Here is an 18,301-nt window from a genome sequence, read left to right as displayed (position 1 = left end):
GGCGTAGGTAGCTTTGCAGGAAGCTACCCTTATATGGACAGCTCATAAAGATATTTGTGTCGAGTATATTGTGTTGATATGTGGAAAGATTTATCACACTGTCCCCTAATTCTCTCTCTCTCTCTCTCTCTCTCTCTCTCTCTCTCTCTCTCTCTCTCTCTCTCCATTTAACATTGCCATTATTCAGTCGTGCTGGCATTTATGATTTGTTTTTTATTTTGTTTCATTACCTGTAATTAAATTTGATAGACCTTTTTCGACGCAATTCTTATTCACTTATTTTTTTCCGTTTTCTATTATATATGCTATGATCTATTCTCCTATTCCTTGCTTTCTGGATGCTACTTTTTTTTGCTGCAGGTTTAACTGATATTTCTCATTTTCTTGTCTCGCTCAACATAATGAACTACGTGTTTACTCTGCCATAAAATTTTAATTTTTATAAATTTATTTTGTTTCTTGGTTACTGCTTGAGTTTCCCTTCGTGTCGCTTGAAATGGTTCAAGTCTCTCTCTCTCTCTCTCTCTCTCTTTATGCGTAAAATTGCCGTTTTCTCCAGAGTGGAGAGAGAGAGGCAAGTGGGGCGGAGGAGAGGCTTTCGTGGGTCAAACTTTCGCTAGTTTCGGCGTCTTTGTTGGCGATGTCCCTCACCTGCTAATGGTTCAACTTCCAAACTTCTACGAGGAAAAGATTGGAAAGAAAAAATGACCTACGATAATGCCATAGCTAAAAGAAAAAAAAAGTTGCAGGTCGTTAACTTCTTTTTGTGTGTTAACAAAGGGAGGGGATGGAATGTCCTCTTTTGTGGCTAAATGTAACTTTTCTCTTCATAATTGCTGGTGGTGGAAATGTTATGTAGTTGTTGTTAGTTGTAGTTGTAGCTGCTGTCTTATCATTTCACTGCCTGTAGACTGTTTCCTTATATGTAAACATGCGTCCCGCCCCCCCCTTTTTTTAACACAGTGACGAAGAAAAGGGGTCTATGGTCTTGATATTCTGTCAGTAGACGTTATATGTAAACATGTGTCCTTTTTCTTTCAAATAGCCACATGCTGTGACGAAGAAAAGAGGTCTATGGTTTTGATGATCTGTCAGTAGAAAACTTGGAACATTTCTCTATGAAGCTGGAAAATAAAAAGGTGTTGAAATGTTCAGAAATAGAGTTAATACGTTCAATTTCCGCATAGCTCCTTCAAGAAATGTTGAAGATAAATTGCTAGGCTGAATGGATGAGTTGTAGTAACATGATTTGATATTTCCAAAATAATCATTGGAGATGCACCAGTCAAATTGGCATATGAATTGAAGGTATTTTAAGAAGAAAAGTGAACGAGAAACGAAAATTAAATTGCTATGGACGGACGAGGTGTTGGTAAGAAGGGTTGCTTCGGGACTAAGGTGAAATGTGCGGGTTGTAATAAAGGGGTCAAAGTCTTATAGAGACTTCAGTGTAGCATTATTAAGTGTTCATGAAAGTTAAATTATTTCATATTATAAATAATTTTTATTATACTTAGATTTGGAAGTAAAATGCTTCCTCTATACAACAGTCTTTTCTGGTGAATATGTAAAAACTTTAGTATACATATATCATGTGTATATATATATGTATATGTGTATGTATGTATGCATATAAATCTTCCAAACGTTAAAAAATGAAAGCTACCTTCCCGACAAAGGGCGCTAACAAGTAGCTATGCAACTTGAAGCGAATTCGTGCATTGCGTGAACGGACGTACACGTTCGTGTGTGTTGTGGGGTTTGGGGATGTTTCGTTTGCTCTGGAATTTGGGTTAATACAAGGGCTTAATTAATTTGCAATGAACTCATTAGGCAATGCAGTTAATTAATATTTGTGATCTATATTATATTTTAATTGAATTTCAATTCTATACACTTTCGGGACCTAGTTGTAGATGAATGGAATTTGCATGATACTCTGCTGTTAAATTTGGTTTTATTAGAGTTTAACGAATTATATCCGCTTTATAAAGCCATATGTTTATTCAGAAAGTTATTAGAGGCATCGCGTTTTTTCCACTGATATATTAGCTATTTATTGGTACGATATGTAACATATAAACGCGCTCATTCAATTTTACGAAGGACTGTTATCAACAGAATAATGTTCTAATTATGATGCCGCTGTGTTTATGATTGAATAAGGCGCATTTGGAACTTGAGTTGATCTACTGCTGCAATTTTTTTCTCTCTCTTTTCATACTGAATGCTGGAAGATTTCCATGAACCCTTAATTTTTCTGTTGTATGTGGATTCCTTTTAATTCGGGAGCAGTCAAGTATCCTGCTTTATCTCGCCCATGAATATGTTTATTTATATGATATGTTAAGGAAAATAAAAACTGATATTTCTTTCCCTTCACCAGGTCAGGACTACAACTTCAACAAACTGACAGCGGAGGAGGTTAACTCTTTGGGCCAACGATATGACTTCGCCTCCATCATGCATTATGCCAGAGCAACTTTCGCCAAGGTAAGAAGATTCTCCGAAAATCATCAGTGCTCCCTGCAACACTCGTTTTGCATTGTCCTTGAACATATGTAGTCGTACTTACATTTGCACTAAATAAAGTGACTGCGACAGTCCATCTGCAACCCTCAAATGAGGGTAAGAAAAAATTAGTATATAAATAAGTATGACTTTATGACAGGGAAAAGTTCCTCGTTGGACGCGTGGGTTACGTTCCCGCCATTATGGAATCAGAGGAATTTATTTCTGGCGAATAGAAATTCATTTCTCGATATAATGTGGTTCGGACTCCGCAATAAGCTGTAGGTCCCGTTCCTAGGTAACCAATTGGTTCATAGCCTCGCTAAAAATATCTAATCTTTCGGGTCATCCCTGTGAGAGCTGTTAATCAGCTCAGTGGTCTGGTCTGGTTAAACGAAGATATACTTAACGTTATGACTGGGAAAAACGCTTTGATCACGACAATATTCTTCATGGCAAAAATTGACACTTACAAAGATAATAAAATCAATCATGATAATAAACAAATAAGTAAATAAATCCCAAATATCGTGACGAAATAACGTGAACATTGTTGAGAGAGAGAGAGAGAGAGAGAGAGAGAGAGAGAGAGAGAGGTTGGGCGTTCTTTTGAAGGAGCATCACTACTAGGTTAATTATGTTGGATTTAATAGATTTAACTTGTAGTACAATTCTGACTAGTGCGTGCTTAAATTACTTCATGGAATTTTGAATGTTGTGCCATTTTAAAGTAATTCTTTTTTAATTCTAGCACAAATTTTGATTCGATTTTTTAGGCACATACCTACGCAGAAATAAGCATAACCTTGGTAATAAATTATTTTTTATATCGTCAAATAGAGCTCTTCATTTGATTATATAGTTACGAGTGTTAACACTTTCCGTATGCCACAGCTATGATGCGACAATACTTAACAAATGCCTCATTATGTGTCCTCCTCTGGATACTAGGAGTGTGTACCAACAAAAAAACACAAAGTTTTTGTTTCCTGTTACTGCACTTTTTATTGTCTTATTGTCCTTTTTTCATGTGAATGCTGTGAAATATCTTTACCCGAGTTAAAATTGCAGTGCCAATAGTGTGTGTGTGTGTGTGTGTGTGAGAGAGAGAGAGAGAGAGATAGGCTGATAGGGCAGTCCATACTTCTGCATGAGTGAGGGCCTTTGTAACGTGTTTCGAATGACGTGATCTGAAGAAATGTGCTTATATTATAATACCTCTAATACCTGGAATAAAAACCCTAAAAATTATTGGCTTAAGAATAACAGCAATCAAATAATGAAATGCCAAAATAACGGAGGGAGAAAAAGATATTGGATTGTAGGTGTATGCTGGTGGGGTGTTGACCAGGTTATGTAGTATACTACATGTTTCCGTTTGACATTATACATCCAGGTTCCCAAACTTGCATTTAAGTTTTATAGAAAATGCTGTGGTGTGGCCATAGGACTTATGCAAGCGTTCATTGGAGTGGTGACAGTCTACACCAGTGGTTTTTACCCTGGGGAGCGCGCCCCCATATGGAAGCGTCAGCAATTTCCAGGGGAGGCGCGAGTCCTTGAGAAAAATGAAACAAATAATTATCCAATGATATTCGTTATTCTCCTAACAAGAGTGAGGAACGCGTATTCAGAAGTTTATGAAAAAGTGCAAAAGTATCGCCTTATAACGTTACTTTCCTTGATTCTACTACTCTAGTTAGGCTCGTTGGGCTGACCACGTATTGTCATTATTGACCTCCCTCCCTATCCCTCGAAACCCATTCTCTTTCTCATTTTTTTTCCTTTAAATCTGGGAAGGAATTTTACTCATAGATGCAAGGGGGGCTAGAAAGAAAGGCCCAACACTTAGAGGAGGCGTGGTAATACAAAGGTTAAGAACCATTGATCTACATTTTGTAATCGAACGACCCTAGGATTTCAATTGAATTTCAGGTTTAAATGCCATCTTACTCATGAGCACCTACAATCTATTGTGCCAGATATCAGTCTGGATACTACCATTGTATTTCTTTTTCGAATGACCAAGGCACCACCAACTTCGACTGAAGACTTTGTAGCGCCCAAAACCGGAGTATTAATTCACTGATTCTCTCATCGTCATCTTCGCTGTCATACTGATTGAAAAAAAATGGTAGAGTACCCAAAGTTCCTATTTTTTTTTTTTTTATCTCGGGTCTTCCGCACAAGCTAAGCGACTCGACAATTAATGAGAATAACGTTTATTTGCATATTAGGCGCACATTTCTGCAAAATAGTGTGTTTGCATTCTACTTCCCCTTTAATAGTCTCTCTCTCTCTCTCTTCTCTCTCTCTCTCTCTCTCTCTCTCTCTCTCTCTCTCATGAACAGTATTCATTATCCATTGCAAAAATAATAATCAAGTTAATGTGTTGACTGAATTAGTTTAACGGCAGAATTTCTCCTCTGTAGGGCGAAAGTACCTACGTCATAAAATGTCCCTATGTGATGGCTGTCCTTTCGTAAGCTGTATGTGGCTTATAGAAAGATGCTTCAAAGATCTTCATAAAGCTTCAAATTTCTTAAATGGCAATTGAAAGTTTGTATTTAACTTCTTATGGGTTTGTCTATGTAAAGATTCTGTCGGGCTTTTGGGGATTCCTTGTGTATTGTCAGTTAGATTGATGGAAATCCATCTTTGTAAGACGCTTAGGGGGAAGCTTCATTGGCATTTACCCACAAAAACTTCGTACGTTAAGTGACCCTTACTCGTGCTCCTCTTCGAAGTAGAGAATAGTTGTAATTATCTAAATAGATTTTTCAAATAAAATTGATACACATCAACTTTAAAGTTTGGAGATACGCTGCAGAATTTCAGTAACTCTCTCTCTCTCTCTCTCTCTCTCTCTCTCTCTCTCTCTCTCTCTCTCTCTCTCTCTCTCTCTCTCTCTCGACCTTTATATAAATAACCCCATGGAAAGTATTATTCATATAGCATTTCTAACAAATTATGAATGTTTTTTCATTGTCTGCAAAAGCACATTTTAATTTGAGTAATGATGCTTGACTTGTGTATGTAATTTTTACAACATAAATTATAATTAACCTTTTCCTTTCACTATAGGTCTGTCCTTCTAAACTAATAAGAGTTACACGTTGATTTTACATTGTTACATTATTATTTATGTTTTGAATTAAAGCGATATTTGTCTCCCTTTCAGTGGAACCAGTGGTAGATTTTCGGTCATATTAGTCTTCATTAGGATCTTGGTGCATCTTTCCAGTTATGGATAAGCAGCCGCATGCAGGCTAGGAATGCGAGCCTGGAATAATTATACTCCAAAATCATTGGGGTTTAGACCCTACTGGTACTAAGTCGTTCCATGAAATTTACTATTTATTTCGTACATTGCCTCTACATATAACGGTTTTAAAAGTAAGAATATTTATCAGTCACTGGATTCAGGCTTTTGTTGAGGCACTTCTACTGCAAAATATAAATTTATTGAAGTTTATAGCTTAAGAATTTCAAGGCGATTTATTAGTTTACTCATATTTGTGTGTAGTTTTGAAAGTGGCAATAAACTCGCTATTGCCCTGAACCGGGTGGAATTAGCATTGGTATCCAATGAAAGCAGTACTGTATGTTTTGGGACCTGCAGTAAATCTTGGTATTTGAAATTCTCGCAATTCCAGCTTAAAGGAAATGCCAATTTTCTATACGTGAATAGGAAGTGTCTAGATATTATTCTGGCGAAAGTGTTTGCAAGTTTTAAATCCACAGTGCAGGTTCATTCTTCTGCGAAGTGCACTTTCCTGGTAGTGTTCTCAGCTTGAACTCTGACTAGTCGCTTCTGGATTTGCAGAATTCTCCGTCTTACTGCCCATTATTGGATTCAGCGAATCCATCTTTGTTAAAAGTTGTGTTTCTGCAAAAAGAAAAGTTCATCGAAACTTTCCCCTAGGAATCGATCAGGTAACTGTTCTCGTCGCAGCCTTTGTATGGGGTAAAAATAAAACAGAACGAGAAATTTTGTCATTCCTAGAATTATATACGTGTTTGACAGAGTCAGCTTTTTTTTAGAGAAGAGTATGGCACAATGAACGAGATGTAAGTTAATGAACAAATCATGGGTCTTAAATCTTTAACGTCGCTTGTGCACAAACCCAAACCTTTCTTTGGGTAGGATCACACTCCTACTGGAACTTGAATTTAGATAAAAACCTCTGTGGGTAGTATTTATCAGAGAGTGTTTCCCTCCTGATTTTCATCAAGTATTTTCTATGGATGAGGTTGATAGTCGATCTCCCTAACTTTGGTCATTGACGGAGATTCAGTGCCGACGTCGATGGACTTTTCTTTATGAGCACCCATCCAAATAACTACCAGACCTACTTTGCACAGCTTCGCTGATCGAATAGCGGCAAAGCGAACGCGTTACACATGATATATATAAACAGAGAGCATAGTTTCAAGAAATAAGGAGAGAGAGAGAGAGAGAGAGAGAGAGAGAGAGAGAGAGAGAGAGAGCGCGCTCTCCTAAGATTTTTCATAATGGTGCTTGTATTAATAAAGTGCATACTATGGCATCAAAGTTTTAATATAGACAAAAATGTCAATTACGAAAGCAGAAATTGGCAGGAAATTTTACTGAAGAAGTGATCAAATTTATGAGGTGAGTTTATCACTCCAAGTTGTCTGTTGCTATTAACTGCAACATGAGTGATGCTGATGATGCGATAATGAACGTGTTCAAGTGGTGCAGTGGTATCTTCATAACCACACGAAGCCCTGTATTGGAAATTCGATCATTAAATCCTTCGCTCAAGTTTGTGAGCCGAACCTTTAACTATTCAAGTGGGTGTGAAATGAGTAAGGATTATGATATATTGCTGGTATTAAGTACATCTTAGTTTCACCAGACCACTGAGCTGGTTAACTGCTCTCCTAGGGCTGAGCCCGAAGGATTGGATATTTTTACTTGGCTAGGAACCAGTTGATTACCTAGCAACGGGGCCTACAGTTTATTGTGGGAAACGAACCACATAGAGAAATATATTTCTATCACCCGAAATAAATTCCTCTGATTCCTTGTTGGCGGAGCAAGGGAACCGAACCCGGATCCTGAGATCGGTAGTCGAGCACGTTACCGACTCGTCCGACGAGGAACTTATATATTGCTCGTAATAATAATAATAATAATAATAATAATAATAATAATAATAATAATAATAATAATAATAATAATAATAATTAAAAGCCACAGTAATGTTAAAATATATTATTGTACGATGCTAAAAATTACTAAGAGAGACTCGGATACTGCTCCGTATCCCTCTTCAGTCCAAAAGTCTCTCCTAGTAAAGATTTTAGCATTGTACAATAATATATTTTACCATTATTGTGGCTTTTAACTGTCAATATTATAACCTCGTTACGGAGGTTCCTTAGTTCAATGATAATAATAATTAATAATCGTGTGTCAGAGAATCAGTCCAGCCCAGCAGCCACGGGCGAACAACGGAGGGGGCCTGTTGTTCAGGAGCGGAAAGTCAAAGTGGGGAGGTGGTATCGGTTGGTTTTCCGTGCGGTTCGTTGGAAAGATCCATATCGAGTTTTGGGAGGCGAAGGAAGCACAATGTTCCGAATGTGTTGTTGAGGAGGAACAAAGGAAACCTGAACTTCATTGGAGCGATTTTTTACCCCGCAGTGTTCGGGCCACTTGTGTTGCCGAGCGTTGGTTTTGCTTTTGTGAGAGAGAGAGAGAGAGGAGAGAGAGAGAGAGAGAGTGTTTTCTGTATCGTTACCTCATCGGTAAACAAACGGTTGGTGTCGTTCCTCATACAAATTCCATTTTATTGGTATTCGTCGGCAAAACCCTGTTCTTTCGCAATTGTTTTTATTTTTGGGACATCAGTGTGCAGAAATGTGAGATCGCATGTTCGCCAATATCAGATGTCAAGCTGTAGATTTTTATATTACCGGCTGTAGAGAGAATAGTTGCTAAAGTTTGTCCTGAGGGGAAAAATCTGTCCGCATTCGAGTCGAGTTTCAGTGTGTTTGTTTCGGGAGCATTTACAAATATTTGGCCTTGACACTAGGAATGACACGTTGTCCTCTGAATGAAGATTTTGGCATTTTGCAGTTATTGCTTGGTATATTGGTCACGTAATCATTCATCTGGTTTACTGGTATTATACTTTACATCCGAATACTCACCTACTTGTTGCGAAGCTTCGTAAATTTTTCGACTAGCTCTTCCTGTTGAGAGGCTGAAGGGTGACCCATAACCCTCACGATCTCATGTGCAAGGGATTAAAAAAAATGAATTTCCAACACCCTCTCAAATGGGAAAAGGGAATATGGAAAGTGAGTGTTATCAAAGGTAAGGTTTGGAGGGCCTGTGGAAACCAGAAAAATGGAGCTGTGAGCCGTAAAGTTAGTGTAGATAAGTAAAGAACAGAGGTAGTTGATTCATATTGGTATTTTTGGGTAAATGTCATCGCCGATTATAGATGAGAAAAGAGATGAACTACTGAATAGATGAAGCGGAGGGAAGTAGGACTTCGAAAGGTTGGAAGAGCAAGGGGGGGGGGGGGGCGGGCGGGGAAGGGGTAGGGGCACGTATAGAAGCCGACATTTGAATGTTTGAATGAATTGTGGAATAAATTCTTGTTTGTGGAACGGAAATGTGGATTTATGATGGTTAGTCACCGGTTTATTCCCAGCGAGTTGAATTTATAAATTGTCTCGTGTAAATTGGTGACAAAAAATATAATCATTGACAAGTTATAAACGCGTCGTAAATACTAGTTTGAAACTGTGCAACAGTGAGGATTGTATGGATCTGTATTTCTGGGTGGTTTTAGGTTCTCATTTGGGAAAAGCATTTACTTCATTCATAAAAGAAGAGGGTTATTGGTAACCCAATGCGTTATTGTACAAAAGAGGGCCCCCAGCCCCAGTATTCGATAATTAGTATATATAAATATATCTATAGTATATATATATATATATATATATATATATATGTTATATATATATATATATATATGAACAACTGCAGTTAAAAAGTTAAGTATATATTTAGTTTAACCAGACCACTAGGGCTGCCCCGAAGGATTATATATTTTTGCGTAGCTAGGAACCAATTAATTACCTAGAAACGGAACCTACAGCTTATTGTGGGATCCGAACCATATTATATCGAGAAATGAATTTCTATCACCAGAAATAAATTCCTGATTCCGCGTTGGCCGAGCCGAGAATCGAACTTCGGACCACTGGATTGGTAGCCGAGATCTAAAACCACTCGTCCAACGAGGAACTAGGAACTGCAGTGAGTCTTGGCACAAGTTTTCTTGTTGAATTGGAAACAGGAGAATAGATATCAGTCGCGAAGTCAGTGATAATAGTGAAAGTTGGAAGGAATCATAGCGGGGAAAATCGTAGCCCGCGAGGCCCGATGCAAATGTGTTGATACCGCATTAAGCGGTATATCCTATTTCCGAAGTGCATGGCAAAGTTCAGGCTGTGTCTAGACGTTGGAAATGGTTCAATGGAAAGAATGGCTAAACGAACGATTTTCTCTATTTTCGATAACCTGGGTGGAATACACAAATGGACTTCAAAAAACTAATTCCTCTACTTAGTCTTTGACTCGTACTAATAAAACGATAGCCTATGTTAATAATCATTAGTTGATTCTGTATTTACACTTTATTGTGGTTTAGGTATTTAAAAATGTGTCATTCGGATTCATGATAACCTGAATGTATTTATAAACAAAATAAAGAAGGAGAAAGTAGCTTTGCTATAAATTTTTTTGTCTTCAACCTCAGACATATCATGAATTTCCTTTTATCTTCTATCCAGTTTACCGTATGTTTGTGCTCTCTAGTTTTCAGATACAAATTATACGCGCAAATGGGACAGGTCAGTTGACGTAGATACTAGGTCCACACCAGGCCTCCTGATCCCTTTCTCATCTTGCCCTTATGGCAAGGGACTTGCTAGCTTAAGTGAACTTTCATCTAAGCCAACCAACCAACTACGAAAGTGGTTGTCAGATGATATTAATATAAGTAATTAATAAGCATAATATATTCGTCTTTATAACCCGTATTTTTGTTTATTAATGCCGTAGCGTAAGTCGAACCTTTGAGATTTACCTTCCAATAGTTCTGGGTTGAGAATGCTGCCGAAGTTTAACTTATACTCCTTTAGTTCTGGTAATTGACTAATGCTTGTATAAGTACCTGTTTTTTTTCCAGCTGCTTTAAGTAATATAGGTTGCATTAAGGGTCGAAATTAAAAGTTCGGAAACTTGAAAGTAGCGGGTACAGAGAAAGTGTAATTGTATGCGCCTTGAAGATCACCCGTCACTAAATACTTGAGAGGCCAGAATATGTATTCTTTGGATATTGGTCCAATCTACAAATCGGCAACTGAAAGACGAGTGAATGTGTGCCCTCCCTTGGCAGTCTTCCGGTTCAATCACAGTAATGTTTAAACCAACGACAAACGTTTCCCTAGTGTATCTATTAGTAGATTCACATCAACCGTGCATTTGATGTCTAGGCCAGTCCCTTACGACACTCCAGATTGGCTGTTGATAAGCCAATCGCAGGGCTGGAAACTCTCAGTCTCTCTCGAGAGTTCACAGAGGTAGGATGTATGTTCCACCTCTCCTCAGGGCTACTTTTGACAGACGTAGCCCTCAGGAGAGGTGGAACATAGATCATACCCATGTGAACTCTCGAGAGAGAGACAGAGTTTCCAGCACTGTGATTGGCTTATCATCAGCCAATCAAGAGCGTCGTAAGGGACTGGCCTAGACGTCAAATGCCTGATTGATGTGAATCGACTATAATGCATGATGATAGGAGAGTTCCTAACACATTATACCCTTAACGCGAAGAACGTTTTACGTATCCCGTGAACATCAAATCTTTTATAGCTAGTTTGGCGTTGTCTCAACAGATGGTGCTGATTGCTGGGCATGGTACCGTATGACCAAGGAGAGTCAATAATCTTCATCGGTCTTTAGTCTCCATGCGTATGGCTGTCAGTTTGTTTATGTTTGCTGACGAAAAAAGATCTGTGATGTTTCTCCTCGAAAGAATATTTATAATATATAATTCTTGCTTTACTTTACCCACCGGTCAAATTCGGGCAGCATAAGAGGAATCATAATGAACACTAATGATGTGGTACTAAGGTAAGTCACCATCACCAGTAGATGATGCAGTCTTTGGTTTTGAACACTCGAAGTGAAAATCATGTTAGCTTGGCTATGTATTCAGTTTGAACGTAAATTTATTTTAATGCCTTATCTAGTTTAATTCGATGTATATTATCGAAGAATATATTTCCCGTTAATCATCTGAAAACTTCACAGCACGGAAAGGGTTACCGAATCAGAAAGTAGACCGATCTGAGTAATAAATTTTTTTACTCATTTTTATTTAATTAATGACGTGTTTTGCGAACCGAATGCAGTACCAGATAGGAGAGAGTATCTTATAGGGAAAAGTACATAACCGCACTGCTTCCCGCAGGGATTTTGGGGGAAATGGGAGGAAGGGAAGACGGTAAGCTTGAATAATTAATGATGAGACGGGTAATCGGAAATTGTACTCATTTAAGTAAGCCATGTTTAAACTGACATCAAGTACGATTCTCATTTTGCAAGTCAGTTATTAAGGATCATTCAATGCGAGGGTGATGCAATACGGAAATTACAGCAAGCCTTGTAAATTTACCCAATTTATCTCTATCAATGGTTTTGTGGGATTTATTGCCTTAATTTTGATTGCAACATATGTTTACCTGCAAGCATTGTGGTTCACTTCGTCTTTTTTTAACGTTTTAATGAAATAGCGCATGTTGCGTATTTTATTTTACGAAAGGTTATAATAGAATAGAATAAAATAGCGCATGTTACGTGCATAATACGAAGGTCGATTTCCTCCGATATGAAGGATTCGTCATTATCTTTTGTTTAAGTTAATTTGACTCATGCTGAGCTGTTAGTTGTTATGATAAATTATTAAGGAATCTCGGGAAAATATGCAATGTTTGAATGTGTATATATATATATATATATATATATATATATAGATAGATAGATAGATAGATATATATGATAGCTATTTATATGGCAGTATAATAGCCAGCAATGCCCTCTTACCTCTTGAATTCTTTGCCCTTTTTTGGATACGCTTGTCACTACAAAGCCTGAAGATCCAAATTCAAAGAAATTTCTTTGAACTTGGATCTTCAGGCTTGTAGTGACAAGTGTATCCAAAAAAAGGGCAAAGAATCCAAGAGGTTAAGAGGGCATTGTGGCTATTACAAACTGCATATATATCCTATATATATAGATATATATATATAATATAATATATATATATATATATTGTATTATAATTTATATATCCATATATCTATATATATATATAATATATATGTATATATATATATATATATATTTATTATATAATTGTTATTTAGTTATACATACATACATACACATTCATACTTTGCATGTTTTCCCAAAAATCCATAATAATTCATCATAACTTCTAACAACTCAGCACGCTTTAAACTAACCTACACAAAAGATAAGGATGGATACGCCATATCGGAGGAAAGCGACCTTCGTAATATGCGCGTAACATGTGGAATTTTATTATAACCTTTTATAAAAAAAAAAATAGCATGAGCCATTTCATTAAAACATTAAGTAAAAAAAACTAAGGTAATTATACAGCGACAACCTCATGCTGATTTTCCATCGTTCAGGAGAAGTGGCTGAGCGAGGTAAAGTTGCTACACTTTGAATGAATTAGTAATGAGCCTTCTCTGAAACTATTCATGAATGATTCTTTGCTCCTACTGAACTGTCACAGAGAGATTTTCCTCCTTACTAGCCATATTAAATGACCTTTTATTGGTTAGGATTTTTCCTCATACTCCGGGAGTAAGCCTACAAATTACTTTGTTGTTCTTGGTGGGGGGCGGGGCGGTAGGAAAGGCCTATGGAAGAGCTTAAACAGGTCGGGAAAAAGATGTTTGGCGTTGAGTTAAAGACAGAGGAATTTTAGGATAGGATATTTAGGATTTATTATTAAAACGAAATTGTAAACAAATAAATAATGTGCATGTTAAACAGTACAGAAAAATAATTTTTAATATAAAATATGGCTTATATATTTATTTTCATTTTCGTTTGGTGAAACAAGGCTGTAATTGACCGTAGATTTTAGCACGTTTAAATTTACGTTAAAATTTAGGAATATAATGTTTACAACTTATGCGTGAGGGGAAAATCTTGTTCGCGTCCCGAGTAAGCCGGAGGTCGGACCACGCCTTGTTAATCTTGAACCGAGGGGAGATTAGCCTCAATTTAAATTATTAAAGCTACCTGTATTAGGTTACTCTAGGTTTTTATTTGTGTATTTCAGGAGTCGCTTTATCTTTTGTCAGTCCTCCCATTTAGGTAATCTACGTAGGGGGGTAGTGTCGTCAGTGCACCACGTGCAGTGTACTGTAGGCATTACTGAAGGTTATTTGCAGTGTGACTTCGACCCCAAGCTGCAATCTCCCATTTACTTTACTGTACCTCCTTTCAAATTCCCTTTCTTCCATTTTACTTTCCAACCTCTCCTGACAATTGATTCTTAGTGCAACTGCGAGGTTTTCCTCCTGTTACACCTTTCAAACATTTTACTGTCAATTTCCGCTTCAGCACCCAGTGCTTGGCATTTAGCCTAAATTTCTATATTCAATTCAGTTCATTTAGGTTTAAATAGTTCTATATATTTATATATTTTTTCTATTCGGGGCGTTTCCTATTTTATCAGTCTTGTTTCGAACTTGCACCTGAATATTTCAGCGACCCTGGATCCTTGTGTAAACATATGAGATTGTTTTCTGTTCCTAGTTCTTGAGTGTATCATTGACCTACCGTGTGCCTTCGTTATTCATTCCCTTTTTTTCCGTCTGTTATTCATATTTACGAATCTATTTTTCTCAGCCGAAATGATGATGCCCTACATTTTTATGTTAATATTTTAGCTGCTAAGATAAAGTTAGTAATAGCACAAATAGTAGTAGTAGTGGTTGTGGTAGTAGTGCGCAAATGGAATTGCTCGATTACGAACGTGTAGCCTTATGGTTAGGTTGCTATCGTGGTACAGAGTCATCCCCCCCCCCCCCCCCCACCCCCCCCCCCCCCCCGCCCTAGTTCTTTCTCTCTCTTTCCTTAGTGGTAACGTGAGTTTTCCCCCCCTACCCCCCACCCCCCCACCCCCCACCCCCCTCTCCTATGCTTATAAACGGGACTGGGTACGCCAATATCTAGTGACTTTCTCCTTCGAGGAGCGCGTTGTTATCTTTTCATGTCGTGGTAATCCTTTCATTTCTGACAATATAATTGTTGATAAATAGCATCATTCTTTTACTTTTGTCATATCTAATATTTTTAATTACATTCTTTTCCTTTTACTTTTCAATTTCATGAGAGAGAGAGAGAGAGAATTAAAAAAAAACCAGTTTGATATTTAGATAAAGGTTGCGTATATACCGACATAACGCAAATGAGATGCTGAGACAAGACTCCATTAGAGCACAGAAATGTGGTTACTGATCATGCATAAGAGAAGGTTCATAAACTGAAATTAATTGCTTTTGGAGCGTATGTCGAGCGACAGGATTGGGAAGATTAAAGAAGCGATTCTGAAACGAGGGAGGGTGGGGGGGGGGGGGGGGGGGGGGGGGGGGGGGGGGGGGTGGGGAAGAGGTACGGAGGAGCCCAAAATAACTTTTAAAAAATATCTTTTAAGTTATCCTTTTTATTCGAACTATAATGAGAGCCTGCCGTAAAGAGTAATGAATAGTGAAAACGAGCAAGCTTATCTACGAACTACAAGAAGCCCTCAGTGGCGTGGTCGGTTTTGGCCTTGGCCTTGCCTGCCACCTCGGTGGCTGCGAGTTCAATTCTCAGGTATTCCATTGAGGGGTCACAGGTGTGTATTTCTGGTGATAGTTCATTTCTCGACGTGGTTCGGAAGTCACGTAAAGCCGTTGGTCCCGTTGCTGAATAACCATTAGTTCCATGCAACGTCAAAACATCTTACAAACAAAGAGAGAAGAAGATAACCCTAGGAAAAATCAGTAAGAGGAAGTCCGTGGATTACATGTAGCGAGAAATGCTGTTCTGAAGGACAGGGAAAGAAATACGATTGTATAAAAGAAAATTTGCTCGGCAGCCGAGCACGAAGGTACTTTCAGCCATTCGGCGCTTGAAACAGCGAAAAAAGGGAGTTGGAGGAGATGGACTGCAATAAGGAAGAACTTAAATTGGAAGGGAGGTGAAGTAAATGACGGAAATGTGGCTGCAGCTATGGCCCGAAGAGACACTGCAAACAACCTTCAGTAATGGCCCCCGCAGGGGGCTAGTGCCGTCAGTGCACCTCATACGGTGCACTGCAGGCATTACTAAAGGTCGTTTGCAGCGTGCTTTCGGCCCCTATCTCCAACCCGTTTCGTTCCTTTTATTGTACCTGCTTTCATATTCTCTTTCTTCCGTCTTACTTTCCAACCTCTCCCAATAATTGCTTCATAGTGCAACTGCGAGGTTTTCCTCCTGTTACACCTATCCAGGATCTGTATGGATCCTGCACCTATCAACCCTTTTACTGTCAGTTTCCGTATCAGCGCTGAATGGCCTGGGAGGTCCCAGTGGTTGGCCTTCGGCCTAAATTCCATATTCAATTCAATTTAATTCAGTAATGCCTATAGTGCAACATTGTAGTTTGTTAAGAATTGCATGGAAAGTATTTGTGTTGAAGTAACGTGTATAAAGTACCGTATTTGTTTAATGTACGCTGTTTATACACGAGCGCTCATTCATAAAAAGCTAAAATCCACAGCATTTCAATAAGGGAAGAGTTCCCTAAGGATGATTCCACATCACTGAAGAAACGTATTAATTAATGAAAAAGGCGATTTGATAAATACATTGAGCATCATTTCAACTCGGAATTATGGCTGATTGCATTTTAATCAAACGGTGCAAATGATTGATAATGCATTGCTAACTGACCTGTTGTTGAAATGAGCTGAAATTGAGCCATAATGTTGTGTTTATTGATTTTAATTTCTTTCACACGGAAATAGTATATTGTTTATAGTGTTTCATGCCTCTAACTAGACTTGCAATTTAGTGTTCTTTTGTGTGTTTGTAGGTTAGAGGGAAGCTTGAAATGTTAACAGTAATTAAATTTATGTAAGTATTATTACCCAGCTTCATTCCAAGCCGTCCTGCCTAGTGTTTCCTTTATTTATGCCTATTGCTTCTGTAGTTTAGTTCCAGTCTATTCATATTACCAAACTGTTACCAGAAGTAGCAATGTACCTTTGCGTTGCTTTAAATTTCAGCAGTAAAGTTAGCAGCGTATAATGATAGAAATATGGATGTTCAAAGCTTCCCGTCAAGATGATGAACGATGTTGATTATGGTAACTCGTTTTGTGCAGTTCTTTTTCGTCTTTTTAATCTACTGATCGCATTAAAGCAAATACAATAACTCGAAGGCATTTTCATTTCTCTTCTTATACATGCAGTTCTACCTTCAAATCACTGAGTTGTTGTAGGGACGTTATAATATTGTTTTAAATTATATGCTGAATATAGTATAAAGGCAGACTGGTGACTGGAACTATTATTATTACCGCCTTCACTGCCCTGGGAAGTGCTCGGGGATGTTGGGTATTATGACATCCTGTCTCCTGCCAGTAATCCTTATCCTGGGAGGATATGGAAATAAATTGAAAAATAATCATTGCAGTCCTACATTACTGACGAGTAGAGTGCCAGGAATGAAGTCGCATCGTTTTCGCTTGTTTGACTGATAGGGAATCAGCAAGGTCAGGGCCGCGGGAATTTTAACCCCACCTCCGGCATAAATTTTGGAAACGAATTGAGGAGGAAGGTGAATAATCTTGGCGTACAGAATTTACGGATAAGTGCTTGTGTAAAATGTTTCTGTATATAAGTATTAAAAATAGTTGTTAGATAGAGATTTAAGTATTACTCATAAGAATTCTATTTCAGGACCAGAATCTGTGCGTTGTGTTGCGATCTTCATGTAGCATTATAAAATTTGTGTCATGGATTTAGCAACCCTTCAATTTTCACCTTTCGCTGTCAGGCTAAATGGCCCTTTTAATTCGTTGTGCATTATATTTGTAACGACTTTCCTTTCTTTTCAGGCAACTTACCTGGACACGATTCGACCGCGTCCCGAACCTGGGCAAGAACCCCTACCGGAAATCGGCCAAAGAATTAAGCTGTCTGAAGGAGACATCGCCCAGACAAATTTACTTTACAAATGCCCCAGTAAGTAACCCTAAGGACCCATCTTCCTTATCTTTATTCCTTTAGATATAATCATCAGCTTCGTTGTCTGAATAATCTCCCCTGGAAACTCACGAGTCTGTGTGTGTGTAACATATATATGTATATATATTTCCCCATACTCGTTTTTCCTAATTCGGAGGCTGGCACCAAAGGGGACAACCTCTCGACTTCTCAGCAAGGCTTTAGGGATGAGGTTGCGACCCCTGTGTCCTTCCCCTCGGCTCAGCAGAAGCTTCTGCCAATTTATAGTGTGGTCGATTGTGTATGGGAAGCCAGGAGATATCCAAGGACCTAACAAATGTGAGCGGAATGCTGCACTACTCAGCCACGGTAACCTACCGACTTTGGCTGATTGCACCTTTTTGAAGATAGGCGATGGTGTCGCCATGTTGCATTAAAATAA

At 38.2% G+C, this 18,301-nt stretch overlaps 1 protein-coding gene across 1 annotated transcript in view; it reads left to right on the top strand.

The window, feature by feature from the left end:
* LOC135212039 (tolloid-like protein 2) overlaps positions 1-18,301 on the top strand; it is an 801,312-nt gene that overhangs the window by 717,880 nt on the left and 65,131 nt on the right. The window contains exons 5-6 of the mRNA XM_064245348.1: positions 2,387-2,493; positions 17,751-17,877. Coding sequence (XP_064101418.1) covers positions 2,387-2,493; positions 17,751-17,877 — 234 coding nt within the window. The remainder of the gene's footprint in view (positions 1-2,386; positions 2,494-17,750; positions 17,878-18,301) is intronic.

Source organism: Macrobrachium nipponense, chromosome 40, assembly GCF_015104395.2.
Source record: "Macrobrachium nipponense isolate FS-2020 chromosome 40, ASM1510439v2, whole genome shotgun sequence".
Classification (NCBI taxonomy): Eukaryota; Metazoa; Arthropoda; class Malacostraca; order Decapoda; family Palaemonidae; genus Macrobrachium; species Macrobrachium nipponense.
The sequence above is the reverse complement of the archived record's forward strand: the minus strand, read 5'-3'. Positions and strand labels throughout refer to the sequence as shown.